The following is a 17,707-nucleotide window of genomic DNA, read 5'->3' on the forward strand; positions in this document are numbered from 1 at the left end:
AGGCAGGAGGTTAGACCCAAAGAGGAAAGCTATAGGAGGAACATGGATCTCCCTGGGAAAGGAAAATAGAATAGATTCTGAGGGTGATTGGGTCAGGTAAGGACCAGAATGGGAGAGATGAGAGGGTGGGGGATGGAGGGAGAGACTGTGATGAGAGACAGCTGGAACTGGGGAGACTTTGGGAGGTGGCGTGGAAACCTAGTGCAGTGGAAACTTCCGGGAATCTATCAGGGTGACCCCAGTGAGGACTCCTAGTAATGGAGAATATGGAGTCTGATCTTGCCGTCTTTCATAGCCAGACAAAGCTTCTAGTGGTAGGACTGGGTTCTATTCCATTAAGTTGTTGACAAAGGAAGTCCCGTGGAGATCCTGAAACAACCCAGGCTGACGCTAGAACAGAACACTGCCCTGCGCAAACTGACAGAGGGGTCCATTGCCAAGGTCGACTTCATTGAACAGAAAGAGGTTGAGCTGGTGAGGACTTGGAGCCTTCCCCTACCTTCTAGTCTCTTTGGCACAAGAAGAGGCCCTGTAGACTACAGAAAGAGAAACCTAGACACCAAATCAGCCACAAAATCCATCACCTACAATCTGTCCTGCAGGCAAGACAGCTGGGGCAACACTGAGGCAGAACGCGTGGCGGTGGCCAACAATGTCTGCTTTAACTGGAGGCCCAGTCAACGAGAGGGAGTTGATGCTCTATCTATACTGCCCGGATGGTCAGAAACTGGAGACTGGGTAGCCCAGAGACCTAGGGTGGAACTAAACACAAATGGAGAAAAAAAAAAAACGATGAAATGATTCCTAATGATATCCTGGTATATTCATTGGTGCCTTGCCTAGTTCTCATCAGAGTCTTCCTCTGGCAGCAGATGGGAGCACGTACAGAGACCCACAGCCAGACAAAGAAGAGTTTAAACTGAAGGTCTCCATCAGGTCTCTCCCCCGAGAGATCGGGGAACCCCGTAGAAGAGGAGAAGGAAAGACTGTGGGAGTCAGAGGGGATGGAGGACACCAGGAGACACGACCCACTGAATCAACTAAACAGAGCTCACAGGGCTCACACGTGGGGACTGCATGGGTCTCCAGTGGGTCCTCTGCGTGTGGTTACGGCTGCTGGCTTGGTGCTCTTGGGAGACCCCTAACAGTGGCAGCGGGTGTGTCTCTGACTCTTTTCCTCTTATTGGTTCCCTAGTCCAGCCTCGATAGGAGGGCTTTCGCCTTATTGACTTATTGTATCTTATTTAGTCCTGTCTAGCTGTTGTCTTTTGGAAACCTGCTCTTTTCTGAAGAAGAATCAGGGGGAATGGATCTGGGGGACACAGGAGGTATGGGGGAGCTGGCGGGAGGGAAAATTGTTAGGGTGTTTTATATGAGAGAAGGCTTTATTTTCAATTTCAAAAAGTTCACAAGAAGCCGGGCGGTGGTGGCGCACGCCTTTAATCCCAGCAGTCGGGAGGCAGAGGCAGGCGGATCTCTGTGAGTTCGAGGCCAGCCTGGTCTACAAGAGCTAGTTCCGGGACAGGAACCAAAAGCTACGGAGAACTGAGCTCCCAAGGTCCTAATGAGGAGCAGAAGGAGGGAGAACATGTACAACGAAGTCAGGACCATGAGGGGTGCACCCACCCACTGAGACAGTGGGGCCGATCTATTGGGAGCTCACCAAGGCCAGCTGGACTGTGACTGAAAAAGCATGGGATAAAACTGGACTCTCTGAACATGGCGGACAATGAGAGCTGACGAGAGGCCAAGGACAATGGCACGGGGTTTTGATCCTACTTCAGGTTCTGGCTTTGTGGGAGCCTAGACAGTTTGGATGTTCACCTTCCTAGATCTGGATGGAGGGGGGAGGACCTTGGACTTTCCACAGGGCAGGGAACCCTGACTGCTCCTGGGACTGGAGAGGGAGGAGAAGAGGAGTGGGGGGAGGGGGAGAGGGGCAGGAGGAGGGGGAGGGAAATGGGAGGCGGGGAGGAGGCAGAAAATTTTTTTTCAATTAAAAAAAAAAAAAAGCTATGGAGAAACCCTATCTCGAAAAATCAAAAAAAAAAAAAAAAAAAAAAAAAGTTCACAAGAAAGAAAAAAGGACTCTGATTGTGTTGACAGAAAACCCAACCCATCCTGCCCCCATCCCTCACCATCTCAGACACACTTAATTACACTGCCTCAGCTGGGTTCTGAGTTGGCTTTGGCATCTACTGAGTTTCATTTTCTAGGGCTTTTTTCAGATGTAATTTCCCTTTTCCAGTGGCTATTTCTGAAAAACCAGCATCATGAATTGCAGGGAAACTGACCTAATGTCATAGTTTATGGTTTGGCAACTTCTATGTCTCAAGAAGAAGAAAACATCAAGGGAAAAAAAAAATCCACTTATATAAGGTCTTATGTAAGGGATAAGAAACAAGAACAGCTCCTTCATAAAACTGCTAAGAAAACCTATGACATGGATAATTATTAATGCTCTAAAATCCCATGAAGACAATAGACAACATAACAATGGTAATAGTGAGTACTGCTAACAAGACAGGAAAAGAGCCATAATAAGGCAATCTACCCAGGCTTGATGCAGGAATAGGCTCTGTCTCCACTGCTTCATTCTCCACTGCCAAAGTTCAACTCACCTGTTCCTGGGTAGCGTCCGAGGCTTCTGATCTATTCCTCCTGTACCCATGTACTTGTTTTGGCCACCTTGAAATCCGTAATTCTTACTCTCTCCGACAAAGAGGGATTCCGACACCTCCTGGCTCGAACCTTCATCACTTGGGAAGCTCCCATCACTGGTGAAATGAGGGCAGTGCTTAGAGACATTCTTGGGGAACTTTAAGCTGCCCCCCCAAAAAAGGCAGGCTAACATTTAAAAAGCTAAAGCATAAAAACTTAACCTAATGTCTTTCTCTAATGTGCATCAGAAACCCTCAGAAATCATCTTTATACTATAAAGATTCCTTTCATCAATTAGTGAGTTAGTTGAAAATTATATATAAACACATGGAATTTTAGGCTAGAGGTGCAGAGCAGCTGCAGAGTACATCAGTGGCGTGGACCGGTGTGATCCCCAGCACCGTGGAAAAACAAAAGCCCACACAGAGACCCATGTATACACACACACACACACACACACACACACTGTGCATCACCAGCATGGACCACTGTGATCCCCAGCACCATGGAAAACCAAAAGCCCACACAGAGACCCATGTACACACATACACATATACACGCATGCGCGCGCGCGCGCGCGCGCGCGCGCGCGCACACACACACACACACACACAGAAAGTTTAGTTCTCAAAGCTCATTTCTACATTAAAGCAGGTTCTAAGAGGAAAGTTATTATTTTTCATCTTCACCCTGTTTATCTTCCTTTTTCATCCTCTATTTTTAAAGACTTTTAGCCTGAAGATCGAGAGTTTTCTTGCAAGTACAGTTAACAACTACCCTACCCTTCTGTGAAATTTCAGCAAAATTGACCTACAACTTTGGCATAAATGCAATTATTCTATTTTTAAAAAAAAAAATATGGTTTTTTGGCCCTCTAGTGGTACCAAGAAGAGAGTGATTTTTTTTATTCTTTTTTTTCAGTACTAATAAATTATAAAGAAAACTTCCTACCCCCATCCCAAAACATACAAACAAAAACACTTAGGTTGATTTTACCTTATAACTTTAAAATAATCAAATGTTTTAAAGCATTACAAACCTGGCAAAGGTCAACCCCTTTCCATTATCTGCAAATCTGTAAAAGGAAACAGATGACAGTACACCTAAGTCATCAGAAAACACAGAAGAGGTAATCCCTCAGTGAGCGACCATGAACCCCAGAGTCCTGATGCTCACTCTCCAACCACACGGAAGTTCAACCTCCCAGTCACCACAGTTTGATTCCAAAGCAAGGTGTCAGGTTCAAATCCCGACTCTGCCAATTGGGTTCTCAACCCCCTCCCTCTATAGTTTAAAATAAATTCTTTCTTATAGGATTCGTGAGAAAATTAAACACTAACTCATTTCAAGTATTTGAATAGTGTTTGAAACATAATAAACATCATATAAAGGTATCAGTTAAGACATCTGTTTTTAATCATTATTTTTTAGAAAGAATTATATCGTGCTATTTGCCTCAAATGTTTTCAATCTAAGACCAAAGCCATCCCTACAGATTTAATATAGTATTAAATTTGGGAGTGAAAACAGTCAGAGATGGTGGAAAAAGACAAGAAACTAACGGTCTAGACTGTTAACATTAAGACTTAATTCACTATGCACCGGGCCTCTCTCAAAATCATGCAAGTGGAAAAAACAACAACAACAAAAAAAACAAACAATGAACGAAAACAAGTGAGGTGCTTCCTGCCTCCAGTAAGACGTGGAAGAGCAGGCGTATTCAACTGGACTTAGAAGACTTTCATCTTCAGTGGATGGCAAGAAGATCAGACAAACTTTAAAGAGTTTCCAAGAACAACAATACAAATAAAATAAAAATTAAAAACCCCAGAGAATTTCAAAATTTTTATTTAGCTCTTCAACATAAATAGTGTTTGCTATATAAAGCTAAATCCCAGGTTTCTGGTTTACCCACTGAAGCCTTCTCAGGCCACCAGACAAGTCCAGTGCCACAAAAGTTCCAGAATGACAGGAGTCTAGACATCTGCAGTCTGTGAGCTATAGTAGCCACTCTCCACGTTCATTCTGTGTGGAAGCCCAAAAATGTGAGCCTATTTCCAGCTGAACAAAGGTCAGAGAGTAGAACTCACCTCTATTCCTTCAAGGCTGTCGTGTTTCTACCTCAAAGGTCCTACCTAGATTTAGAGCAGAGAGTTCTGCTCTCTCAAGGTTATTGTCAGCAGGTGTGTGCTAATACCAGACCTTGTATTTCAGGAATAGAGAAGTAGATGTTTCTACTTAGACAAAAGTCTAAGGATCTAAGGTTCCAGTTCCTTTAAGGAGACAACATTGGATTCCAACCCAGGGAGTGGTTTGCCTCGGAATGTTCTGATCTAAAGCATGATTTGTTTTGTTCTAGCAACAGAAATGTTTAGCTATTGATGTTGCCCGTGACCTTCAACTGGTCTATTCATTTCCCTGTATCCTGTTAATGTAGTTTTTTGTCTTACTCCTACCTTTTGGAGTCAGAGGTATTTTAAGCAATTGGAAATTAAATATGGGTGATTTTCAGTATTTATTAGAACTCCCTCCCAATATTATGTTTTTCTGTCTTATTATTTTTGCGTCTTTGTATTTTTTACTAATATTTCTAAATTCCAATGCCCTTACCCTGGTGAGAGGTATTTTTGTCGAGGCTGGTCCCTGACAATCCTGTGCACTAATAATATTAATAATATAATATTATATATTATATATCTCAGAAACACCTTCATTCTACTCAGTTTAAAAATAAAAAACATCCAATGGGCTGTGGTGGCACTCACTTCTAACGGTACTTGGAAGGAAGATGGAGATCAGGGTCACAGCCACGCAGTGAGTTCAAGGCCAGCCTTGAATACCACCTCCCCCACCCCCGCCCTGTCTTCAAAACATAAAAATAAAAATCTTAAAAGTAGTCAGCAGTGTCACCAGATGTTACCCCTACATATCACACTCACGCTGAGTTCTGGACAATGATGTCTCCTCCTCTGACCCAGGCACCATTATCGTTGTTTTTAAAAGCAATTAGCCTGTCAATGACAGCAGCAACTCGCGGCTTTTCAGGGTCTGCATCCTGATGAGGCCGGAACCTACAGGCGAAAAAGTGAAGTGAGCCAAGGAAATCATAACTGTCTATGGATACACACACTACGGGTCAGGAGGAAATCAGAACTGTCTGTGTATACACACACTAAGGGTCAGGAGGAAAATCAGAACTGTCTGTGTATACACACACTAAGGGTCAGGAGGAAAATCAGAACTGTCTATGTATATACACGCTATGGGTCAGGAGAAAAATCAGAACTATGTATATACACGCTACGGATCAGGAGGAAAATCAGAACTGTCTATGTATACACACACCAAGGGTCAGGAGGAAAATCAGAACTGTCTATGTATATTCACGCTACAGGTCAGGAGAAAAATCAGAACTATGTATATACACGACACAGGTCGGGAGGAAAATCAGAACTGTCTATTATACTCACACTCTGGGTCAAGAGGCAGGATATAGTTTGGATCAAAATAAACAAATCAAAAAAAAAAGCTAAGATACAACTTAATTATTTAAAGTTCAAATACAATTACATTTAAGTTTCCAGAAAAAAAATGCTTTTCTGTATTCTTAAGGCTTCTGTAAACACATGCACAGAGAAAAGCAGCCATATGCAGACCAGGCATTTCAGTGTATCTTCATAAAAATTTTTTTTTCTTCATAAAAATTTAAATCACGTGTTACCAACACATGCTGACTACAAAAACTAATCATAAACTACAACATAAATCTACATGAATTATTATTAAATTGTATGCTGTTTGGATGTTTTTAGCTAGAGAGACAAATCTAAATTTGTAGATTCAGTAGGCTTGGAAATTTAGGCTTGGAAATGCCTAAACCTAAAAGACTAACTGAATTTTTTATTAGAAAGACTGCATTTCCCATTTCCTTCACTCAACAACTTTTACACAGACCTTAAAGAGAAAGTCAAAAACTGATCACATTCAATTCCATATGCCTACCACATTACAAAGATAGGAGAAAGAATTAAAAAAAAAAAAAGTTTTTAATTGAGTTTCAAAAATCAATTCATTGCACTGAGTTTTTCAGTCACACAGGAAGGAGGAGCCTTTGCATGAAGCTGCTACTGCATCTGTGGGCCCACAGTAGGTGCTGGAACATGGCAATGAGAGACGCATCTTTGTGGAAAGAGAACCCAGCACAGGTGCCTCAGGCCTGTGAGCTCCACATTCTCCACCAACCACTGTACTCTACAGCAGGCAGGTCACTGGGAAGGAGTGAGGCGGGAAAGGGTGGAACAGAGAGGCACGCACGTGCCTTTTACTCAATAGCAATGGGAAGCCAGTGAAAGCTGGAAACCAGGAAGCCATGTGATCAGATCCCCACTTTACTCCCACCCCCAATTTCCCTCCCCTCCCAGCATATCACAGGATGCCATTTGGTTAATGGATTGATTGTAAGACCACACAGAGGTCTCTTATGTACTTCTGAGAGACACTGGTGGTGAAGCATGGAACAGGAGCATCAGGGATGATGAAGATGACACCCACAGCTGGTGCCCTAACTAGCTCAGACTGATAAGGTAAAGGGCCTCAACGCTGGGCCAATAAAACTTTCCTGACATTGGACGATCTGCTGAAAAGCTTTGCCTAAAGTTGTTAAAGGAAGTCCAGCAGCTAGAAGAACAGGAAGGGAAGGATGCAGTGTGCTAAATGAAGACATCCAGGTACCATAGCGCAGCACGTGGTCCCCTGTAACAGCCTCATCATCTTTCCTGACTCCACCATACAGGCCAGTCGCTGATCATTTGCACCAAAGTGATGCCCCTGATTTCAGCATTTTCATCTGGTATTTAGAAAACACAGTGAGGGGCTGGAGTGATAGTTTAGCAGTTAAGAGCACTGTATGCTCTTCCCAGAGGACCTGGGTTCAATTCCCAGCCACCACATGGCAGTTCACAATGTCTGTAACTCCAGCCCCAGGGAATCTGAGACCCTCCTTTGGTGCACAAAGGTGGTACAGAGAATATAAACAAATAAAATTTTAATTTAAAAAAGAAAATAGTTAATCAGCCCTTTTTTCATCATCATGACGGTTAATTTTTTTAAAGATTTAATTTTATGCATGTGTATGTGTATTTCTGTGTCTCTGTGTATGTATGAACACAAGAATGCAGGTGCCCACAGAAGCCAGAAGAGAGAGTTGGGTCCCCTGGAGCTGGAGTAACAGGTGGTTGTGAGCTGCCCAGCATTGGTATTGTGACTGAAACGCCTGTCTGTCCTCTTAAGAGCAGCAAGCACACCAACTGCTAAGCAAACTCTCCAATTCCTTGACTGTTAATCCCGATCACAACTTGATGGGATTTACAGTCATTATAGAAACACAACTCTAGCCATGACTGTGATGAATTTTCTAGACTGGGTTAATGGAAATAGGACAAACCACCCTAAATGTGGTTTCATGGGTTGGGGTCCTGGACGGAACTAAGTGGAAACAGTAAGCTGGCCACCAGCGTTCCTCTCTCTCTCCCCTCAATGACTTGATCAGCTGCCTCACACTACTGCCACTACGCCTTTCCTTCCCCGCCATGATGTCCCTTAAACTGTGAACAAGCATGGACTCTTCCCACCTTGAGTTGCTTCCTGTAAAATATTTGGTTAAAACAATGACAAAAATAACTAATATAATCACTTCCCCTGATTTAAATGTACTAATTAGTTATGATGCAGTAACTGGCTATAATGTCTCACCCTGCCCCTTTTGAAAAGTTCTTTATGAAATTCCCCAATTTCAAATGAAGTTCTCATGGGAGTCCCCATCTTCGGATTCCCATTATTTCCCATCTTGCAGCCATGGAGAAAGACTCATCTGATAATCAGCTTCCCCTCTAAGGAAGACTGAATGTATCTGCTGGATCCTACGATCGTGGCATTGAATTCACTGCCTGATTTATTACTCATTTGTGCTTTGTCATCTTTACTCATGTCTGGGTTGCACGAACACATGTGGGCACAGTCTACACAGCAGTTTACACAAAACTCAACACAGACACGGCTGCCAAGCATCTTGTCATTCTTCTGTAATTAGTTCTTTCCAGGTCAACCTCCCAATGGAGTCTAATCCTCACCAATGGGCACACATTTGAAGCAGGTTTGAGAACTAGTGGAGTGCAGAGGAAGGACTGCCATCTTCCTAGTATGCCCTTGGCCATACAGGAAACACCTTCTGAAGCCATACCGGGTAACCTAGTTACGATGCCAACAGCGTCTTAAATCCATTGACTCCACCATTCGTGTGCATACATATAATCAAACACGTTCACAGGATATCATGTGCCTCTGCACACACGCGCGAAAGGGTGAGGAACAAACACATGTGGAGGCCAGATGTTCCTGTCTGCTGGCTTCCTCTCTCGCTCTTCGCATTAGTTTTTGAGACAGGGTCTCTCAGCGGACCTGGTGCCTGATGATTCAGCTAGACTGTCTGTTCAGCAATTCCCCAGGGCTCCTGTTATCTCTGCCTCCCACAGTGCCTGACTTCTCCGTGGGTACTGGAGATTGAACTGACATCTCGCACTTGTGAAGCGAGTACTGAGCCAGCTGAGCCTCCTCCCTGCAGTCCCGAATAAACTCTTTCAAGGTGGGGAAAGGAGCCAATTGTTCGACAATGTTTCTGATGGCACCAACTTGGCAAAGCACACCTCACTAAAACTATCAATTATAAAAGACTTTTAAAAAAAAGCAGGTGTGGCCAGGTTTGGTGGTTCCTGCCTATACATACATACACTTAGACAGGACCCTGTGAGTTCTAGACCAGAAGGAATTCCATAATGAGACTGTCTCAAGCACACACAGGAAGAAAAATAAAAGCAGGGGGAACTTTCCATATTTCCATAGCAACTTCATCATTCTTTTGGCATTGCCAATACGCTGATTAGATTTTACTGTTTAACCTGATATAAAGTAGTCACCTGGGAAGAAGTAACCTCAACTGAAGAACTTCCTACATCAGACTGGCCTGTTGGGCTGTCTGTGGGGGCATTTTCCTGATTGCAAAATGGTAATTACAATTGTGGTGGGCCTGGGTCTGTAAAAGGCTGTATAAGAAGGCGAGCTGAGAGAAGCAGTAAGCCACAGCATTCCTCGGGGGCTCTGCACCAAGAGCCCACCTTGAGTTCCTGCCACTGCTGCCCTCAATGTGGACCGTAACCTGGAACCAGAAATATGCCCTCCCTTCCCCAAGTTGCTTTTGGTCATGGTGGACTTTATTCTTGTTTTTTATTTTTCAAGACGGGGTTTCTCTGTATAGCCCTAGGTGTCCTGGAACTCATTCTGTAGACCAGGCTGGCCTCAAACTCAGGGAGAATCGCCTGCCTCTGCCTCCGAAGTGCTGGGATTAAAGGCGTGCGCCACCATCGCCCACCTTGGTTGTGCTGTTTCTATCACAGCAGCAGAGAGCAAACAAGGACAGCCGATATTTTTGGTTCATAATTTTATTCTCATCTATTTGCTCCTTTTATTCCTACTTTGGATTGGTCATCCAGCAAGGCGCATAGTGCCTTGTATTTTATTTACATGGTGCTCCTCCACCTTGGCCTTCTTAGAGGTTTCCCTGGTCACTGGTCTCCAAGGTTTCAGCTTTAACTTGACCTTGAGAAATCCTGATAGGTGAGTCACCAAGTGCACTTTCCCCAGTTTCTCCTGACTCACATCTTAGTAATAGATGGCAAGAACCCTATCTTGCACATTAAGTCAGACTCATCAACCTCCCGTGTGTTCCTGCTTTTATTCCTTTAACAACCGAGCCAGTCATTTTCTTCCACATGTCTAGCAAGTCTTTGCAATCTATCACCCATTCCACCTCATAATTTGGTCAATAAACTTGAAATCTATGTGTAAAAAGAGTATGCTCATGGTCTCCACTGACTATGACTTCAGGTTGCCACATTATGCAGCACACCTTACTTCCACCCGAGACGTTTTGTTTACTTTGGCTGGGACGCAGCACATGAGCGAGCCTGCTACAACACCAACCCACATCCCAAACACATTATGTGGTTACACGAGAGAATACCACGGCCTGCCAGGAGGGGAACCTGAGTCTACCAGCAAACACCAGAGCCAGCTCAATCACCACATCTGGGACCATTCCCTTGAAATAAATCCAATGCAATGTCCCATTTGACCACTGTCCATGAAGTCTAGATGTTTAGGTTTTGGGGGACTGACTTGTTTTTCAGTGACTCAGATTTGTTCCCAATGAGAAACCTTGTTAACCTGTCTTCTGTTTGGATTTCCTCCTATAATTCCCTCTAACATCCATTTCCACTGTGATAAAGGAGAAAGGAATCAATTTCCCTGGCATTTTGTTAAGATAAAAGCCCACGCTCAGGACTGAGACAACAGAGAGATTTCCCAAAACTCTTACAGGAACTTTCAGAACGTCCTCTACGTGGGCTGCATCAGAAAGAACACCACGTACTTGAATCTGAATGTTCTGACCGAGAAGACAAGTCTGGGTGTAAACTGAAAAGGCAGTCCTACCTTGCACTGTTATCCAAACAGAGGTATTCCCTTGGGTCCGAGGCACTGGAGTTGGTTGTTTTGACACCTTTGTCAACAAATAAGCCAGCCTGAAATACACAACGATGGGCTAAAATAAATATAGAGCCTAAGGTACATTCACACGCATGACAAGGTGTGGAAATAGTTTTCAGCTTATCCTTTCACCTAAAACTGGAAATGGGGGGCGGGGGTGCAGTGACCCACAAAGCAAAGGTACTGTGAAAAGCAACAGTTTTCCTGGATATTGTTAGCTTAGTCATTTGCTGTTTCAACAGACACTTATTTATTGCACATTTAATGGCATACATGTTAATTAACAAGTAAAATATATTCCCTGCTGTTACTGATATATAAACAGTCAGGGGCATGCAATTAAAGAAACAGCTGTGCCCAAGGCTATAAGCACGAGGGCTGGGAAACAGGAGGCATTGGTGGCAAAAAGGCACCAAGATGAAGCTTCCTCAGGGTAGGGAGAAAACTCCAGATGTGTCTCCTACATGATGCTGAAATCCTCAAGATGGGGAGGGACTGACTAAGCAACAGAATGGGCAGGCGGTAAACATGAAGCAGCTTAAGGTCCCAGAGAAAAATACTCACAGAAGAGTCTGTACAAAGAAAGTCTAGAGAGAAGAGGTAGCATGGAGTATCAGAGGACAAGTCCTCGATAGGACAGACAAACACGACAGGACAGACAAACAGAACCATGGGAGGGGAGAGAAAAGATAACAACATGTCAGGCCATGCACACACACACACACACACACACACACCCGCAGATCTAATTCTCTTAGAACTAATGACATAAGTATGTGTTGTCATGCATATGACACCGAGAATTAATTAGAGATAGTTTTGTATCATAAATATAATTTTAAAAAATGGTATGCTGAATATGTAAGACAACAGGGATCTTACAAAAAGCATCAAAAGTAACACTACAAACAAACAAACAAACAAAAAAATACTGCAACTAAAGATGGGTTAATGGGGGCAGAAGGGAAGAGACCAGACATGAACGAGAGACACTGTCAGTCATTCAGGAGGAAAATGAAATGACCCGGGTTTGTGGCAAGGGGAGAGTGACGGCACAGGGTAATTGATGAAAATCTGGGGCCAAGAAGGGAAGTTTAGCTATTTTTTTTTAATTAGGTCAAACATGGAATCAACTAGTTGTTTAATGCACTGAAATAGACACAAAGAAATAGGGTAAGCATAAAAGAAAGGATTTCCATTTTGAATGTGTTTCTAACATGTCCATAAAACACTGCAGTGGAACCCAGTAAGCAGCAAATGGACATGGCTGACCTGGACCCAGGGAAAGGTTCAGGAAGCCTCAACAAGCAGAGCCATAGGGGCTGGTCAGAGTGCACACTCGTGGTGAGTAATCCCAACACGGCGGTTTTCTCCTTAGGACTCCAATTCAATTTCCTTTAGTTATGAAATCTTCTGCATAATCATTTCCAAGTTTAACAAATTAAAACCTAATTATATGCTCAGATTTAATACTCTTATAATTAATAAGTACATACTGTCACATCATATGACACTAAGAATTAGAGATCATTTTCATATCACAAATGTCATTTTTAAAAATTAAAAATAAGTACATACTGTCACATCATATGACACTAAGAATTAGAGATCATTTTCATATCACAAATGTCATCTTTAAAAATTAAAGATTCGCCCCTTTGAAATGCTACTTTCCAAATATTAGCCTTAGTCAGCTACCCATCTCATGACAATCACAGCAGTTTGTTTCTTCTCTCGGTTCTTCAAGTGATCCAAAGCCTCTCCTAATGCGGGTGTCTGAGTATTGTATGTGCACGTGGGTGTGGGGTGGTGGGGGAGTGAACCTGTGTGCACAAGTAGGAAGGTCAGAGACGAGCATCAGCTGTCCTGTCTATCACTCCTCACTTTATTCTTTTGAGACAGGATCTCTTGCTGAACCTGGGACTGGGCTGGTAGCCAGCAAGCCCCAGCCACTCTCTTGTCCTGCTTGCAGCAGCTCAGGGCTTACAAGCGCACAGCCACACCCAGCTCTTTGCACAGGTGCTCGGGTCCTAACTCAGGTCCACATGCTGCACAACAAGCATCTTATCTACTAAACCATCTCTCCAACCCCAACACTGAGATAGGATTTAAAGGATCCTCTGAGGGTCCCACATGGAAATGTTAATTGTGTTCTGATACGAGTCATATCACAGCAGAAGATCTAATGATTACACGTGCAGTAAAAAGTGACCTACCAGCAAAAAAATATTCAAGGGTGTTCATCAGGATGGAAGGGAGGGGTGAGTGATAAACACAGAAGAAACTGGGGTTTCTGAATGAAATCACCTGTAGGTGATTTAAATTAAGTGCAATGTTCTTAAACGGTATCTCACCATCCACATACTCGGTAGTAATACTGGCTAGAAGATATTCAATGAACACTGTGGAGAGAAGCAGGGAAGAGAAGCAGGAGTCCTAAGCCCCAGACATGTATCCCTAACATGTATGATCCCAGAAACTTCACACTGAGGATAAGAAGGTGAGGGAGGGAGAAGGAAGGCGGGCAGGCAGATGAGTGGGTGGGCAGATGGGCGGCGGGCAGACGGGAGGGTGGGCAGGCAGACAGCAAGGGACAAGAGAGAAGAGGACTGATCAGTGACTCTATGACAGATTTATACAGATCGTATATGCAAGTGTATGCAGTGTCCTGGGATGATGCGACTGGACTAGTCCTTACCAGATGCTGGCCTACATTAGGAGTCCCAGGCATCAGAACCCTGAGCCAAGCGAACATCTGCTCATCAGAAATGACTCTGTCTGTGCCACTCTGTCACGGCAGCAAGAGGAGAGCCCGACAGCAGTGGTGGATCTGCCCTGTGCTTCAGACACACGTCAAAAGCCAGAGCCTACCTTAAAATTTGAGTGCACCCTGTTATTATAAAATATTCCCAGTGGAGTGAGTTCCGGTTTCTCCAGGAGCTGCAGCCCAGTGGATTCCCCAGTGGGTTCTTTGTGGAATAAATACCATATTCCAGCATCCTACAAATGAAAGGGCAAGGTCATTAAAAACACAGTTTTTAAAGTTTGTAAAATGTATAAAATAACAGGTTTTGTTATGATGTTTTCACATGCATGATCACTATGCCTTGCTCATATTCATCCCATCCGCCTCTGGCCCTCCTCCAAGCTTCTGTTTTCCCCCACAAACAGTTCCCTCTGCTTGGATATTATATACACAGACAGACAGACAGACAGACGACAGACACACACACAATCCAGGTTCTTTCTAGGAAGAAAATGTGTGGTATTTATCTTTCCTCCGTGCTTCCCTTCCTTGTCCCCCTTCCCCTCATTCCATAACAGACACCTTCTTCCTGACCCCTTGCCGTTCCCTCCTTTCATGTCGTATATACACATATTTGTATTACATTTAGATTCTGAACGAGAGAAAATATACAACACCGTCCTTTCATGAATATAAAGCCTCGATTTTTATGAAGTCACCATGTGAAACACCCTCAAAAGCCCCTCTGTAACAAATGTTTCCCATTGTTTAAATTCAGAATTGAGTGCAGAAAGGTTGCCCACATTATATAGCATTCCCAAGCAGTTATATCTGTTTATTTTTCAAAGCAAATACAATTTTGCTTACACGACTGGACAAAAGACATAGCTGGCAAATACCCAAATCCAGCTTTCCCATCGTTGTAAGTCTAAAATGTTATGCAGTTGGAGGGCCCTGCTTGCCTTCTGTATGACCGGGACAGCACAGCCTTTAAGCAATGTGGTTTTCCATGTTTACCTCCAAACCTGATCAATAGATGAGTCATGCCTATTAAACAACTGTCTGCTGGCAGACAGAGCTCACTAGTTTCTTTCAAACAACTCCAATGCCCTTCCTGTTCTCGGGCAAGTTTGTGCCAACGTGGGGGAGAAAACACCACATGTATGAATCAGGGTGCTGTCTCTCAGTGTGGACCCTGTCTGTTTTACTGAAGGACTACTGGCCCTAACAGTTTAAAAGTGAGACATGAAAACAGAAATAAAAGTTCTTATTAACTTCATTCCCATTTTTTACATTTTATAACTGAATTAATAACTAGCCAAAAGTGAAGGATAAATTCACACTATGGAATGTTGATAAAGCAGCATTTTAAAACTTATACAGTATAAAAGGATATTGGTTCAAATTCAGCATGTGTTTATTTAGTGCTCACTACGTGGTTATGTGTAATAAGACTATTGTCGAGTAATTCACAATCTAACGGGGAAGAAAAGGTAACAAAGATATGGCACACGCAGTATCCTGATAGGTGTACTAAAGTCCTTCAGGGACACAGAGGAAACACAGAGTGTGGAAAGTATACACACCTACACACCCAACTGACTGCAATGTCAACATTTTTCCATGATCAAAGTTTACAAATGGGTCTTAATAAAACAAACTATCCTGAAAGAACCGTTGGCCACCGCAACATTTTGGATGCAATTCAGACAGCAGAAGAAAACTTAAGGGGGCTGGAGAAAAGGCTTGAGACCATACCCCTGCAAGCAGAGGGCAAAGGCAGCCCTCCCAAGATGCCATGGGTTTGGGGTGGGGGATGTAGAGGCACACAGCAGCGGTTTGCTGTTAGGCACTGTCGTGTCTAAAGAGGTGGTGACAGCTTTGTAAAAGGCAATGGTAAGGTACAATGAAATGGCTTCGCCTACTCTGCGAGAAGAAAGCCCTGACAAATGTTGTCTTTACTGAAGCAGTTTTCCTAAAGAGAAGAGAGAAAATTCCAGAATGACCAGAAGAACATGCATGAGACACATTCGTTATTCTCGCTCAAGATCAGGAGGGCGTCTCACAGACTTGCCCCAGGCTTTTGTGGGCTATTTTCAACGGCTCTCCTCTGAGGTCCCAGCTTCTGGCAAAGCTAAAAGGAAGCAGCGTTCTGGCTGCTGACTTAAAGCAGGCAGGGCTGCAGGCTTGCCTCTCGGTCCTAACTTTCCAGTAAGAAATGCTGGGCACAAACCCACACGAGCTCCTCAGGTACTGGACAAAGAACGAAGGAATGGAAATAAGAGATCATCGACTGTCAAAAGGCAGTTTTCAAATGTCAGAGTCTTTCAGGTTACATTTCGTGCTTTCAGAACATCACAGATGCAGGTTCAGTGGTTCCACAGTGACGCCTGTATTCTGTTTGCTCAAGGAAACACTCCCGTTAGCTCCCCTCTTTACAGACACCTCAGAAATGATTTTACACATTCCCAACCCTTTTAACATGTTGAACAACTATGATGCATACATACGGATATTTACATGTTGCCAAATGTTCACAGACCTATACCCTAACTTTCAGTCCAGTTACAGTCTTGATAATTTCGTTAAAAATTCATTTGTATAAATTAATTTTGAACTACACTCAACTGTAAGGATAAATTAGCCTGTGTTTACCAATGGGACAATCTCTATCATTTAAAAACAACGGGTTTTTTTTCTCATAGAAATTGTTTTCCTGTGTGTATATAAACCTATCTGTGTGTCTTGAACAAATAGTAGCTGAGGCTTTAGCTGCTTTATCACGATGTCTCTAAAAGAAACTAGCCCTTGCACTCACCAAAAAGATGTGTTCTTTGACAAGAATGACAGAGTAGTCTACACACTGTCTCATTCCAATAAGAACATGGGAAGGCTTCCCTTTTTCATGAGCACCAGAGTTAGAAGTGATATGTTGTTTGTCCACCAAAGACGAAAACACGAGAAACCAGAAAGACCACATAGAGCACACTGTGAATCCCTCCTGGAGGTGGCACCCTCCTAGACCAGCTCACCTGTGTTCTTCCATTGGTCTTCTGTCTAGACAGAAGCTCCTAACTGGCAAGGATTTAGAGAAACGAGAATCATCTCAGTCAGCTCACTCTCTAGACAAGCAGCACCAGAAGACCGTATCACGCTTTCACCATAAACATCACTCTCACGGAAGCCAGCGCAGTCAAAGCATGAAGACAGCCAAAACAGTGTCATTTACCTGTGAGCCTGCAGCTGCGTTATTGATCAGATGATTGTTGGGGTGGGCAATCCAGAAAGTTGAAACGGCCCTGCAAGGCATTGTCAAAGGTGATGGAAACATTCTTCACCAAAACCCTACCCCTTAAAATCTCCCCAGCAACAGTTCCCCCAAAAGTCAAAGGGCTTGACCACCACCCAACTCCCTGTCCAGTAATTACTCACATACAGTCTGTGGTAGGCACAGGCACGTAGTTTCCAAACACCCCGTCACGCATGATGGTGCACATGGAACTGTTCCTGTCCGTGGGGAGGAGAGTTCCTGGCTTGGTAAGAAGCCCCAGGTTATGGAACAAAATGTTTCTCTGTTCCACACCATCTTCCAAAAAGAAGCAATGACCTAGTGCGTCGAATCCAACAGTATCTTTGATCTGCAGAAATGTAGGTGCATAAAGTCACTGGACACAGACTGCTTGGGGCTTCCGCAGAAAGTGA

At 43.6% G+C, this 17,707-nt stretch overlaps 1 protein-coding gene across 3 annotated transcripts in view; it reads right to left on the reverse strand.

The window, feature by feature from the left end:
• The window catches only part of Cemip2 (cell migration inducing hyaluronidase 2), an 82,884-nt gene that overhangs the window by 32,050 nt on the left and 33,127 nt on the right, over nt 1-17,707 (reverse strand). For all 3 annotated transcript variants that reach the window (XR_009057584.1, XM_057778601.1, XM_057778602.1), the window contains exons 9-15: nt 17,438-17,643; nt 17,235-17,304; nt 14,131-14,259; nt 11,206-11,294; nt 5,601-5,732; nt 3,701-3,736; nt 2,622-2,777 (exon numbers count right to left, since the gene is read on the reverse strand). Coding sequence is in view for 2 of the 3 variants with exons in the window: in XM_057778601.1 (XP_057634584.1) it covers nt 2,622-2,777; nt 3,701-3,736; nt 5,601-5,732; nt 11,206-11,294; nt 14,131-14,259; nt 17,235-17,304; nt 17,438-17,643 (818 nt within the window). In the remaining variant the exon portion in view is untranslated. The remainder of the gene's footprint in view (nt 1-2,621; nt 2,778-3,700; nt 3,737-5,600; nt 5,733-11,205; nt 11,295-14,130; nt 14,260-17,234; nt 17,305-17,437; nt 17,644-17,707) is intronic.

The sequence above is a fragment of the Chionomys nivalis genome, chromosome 8 (genome assembly GCF_950005125.1).
Source record: "Chionomys nivalis chromosome 8, mChiNiv1.1, whole genome shotgun sequence".
NCBI lineage: Eukaryota > Metazoa > Chordata > Mammalia > Rodentia > Cricetidae > Chionomys > Chionomys nivalis.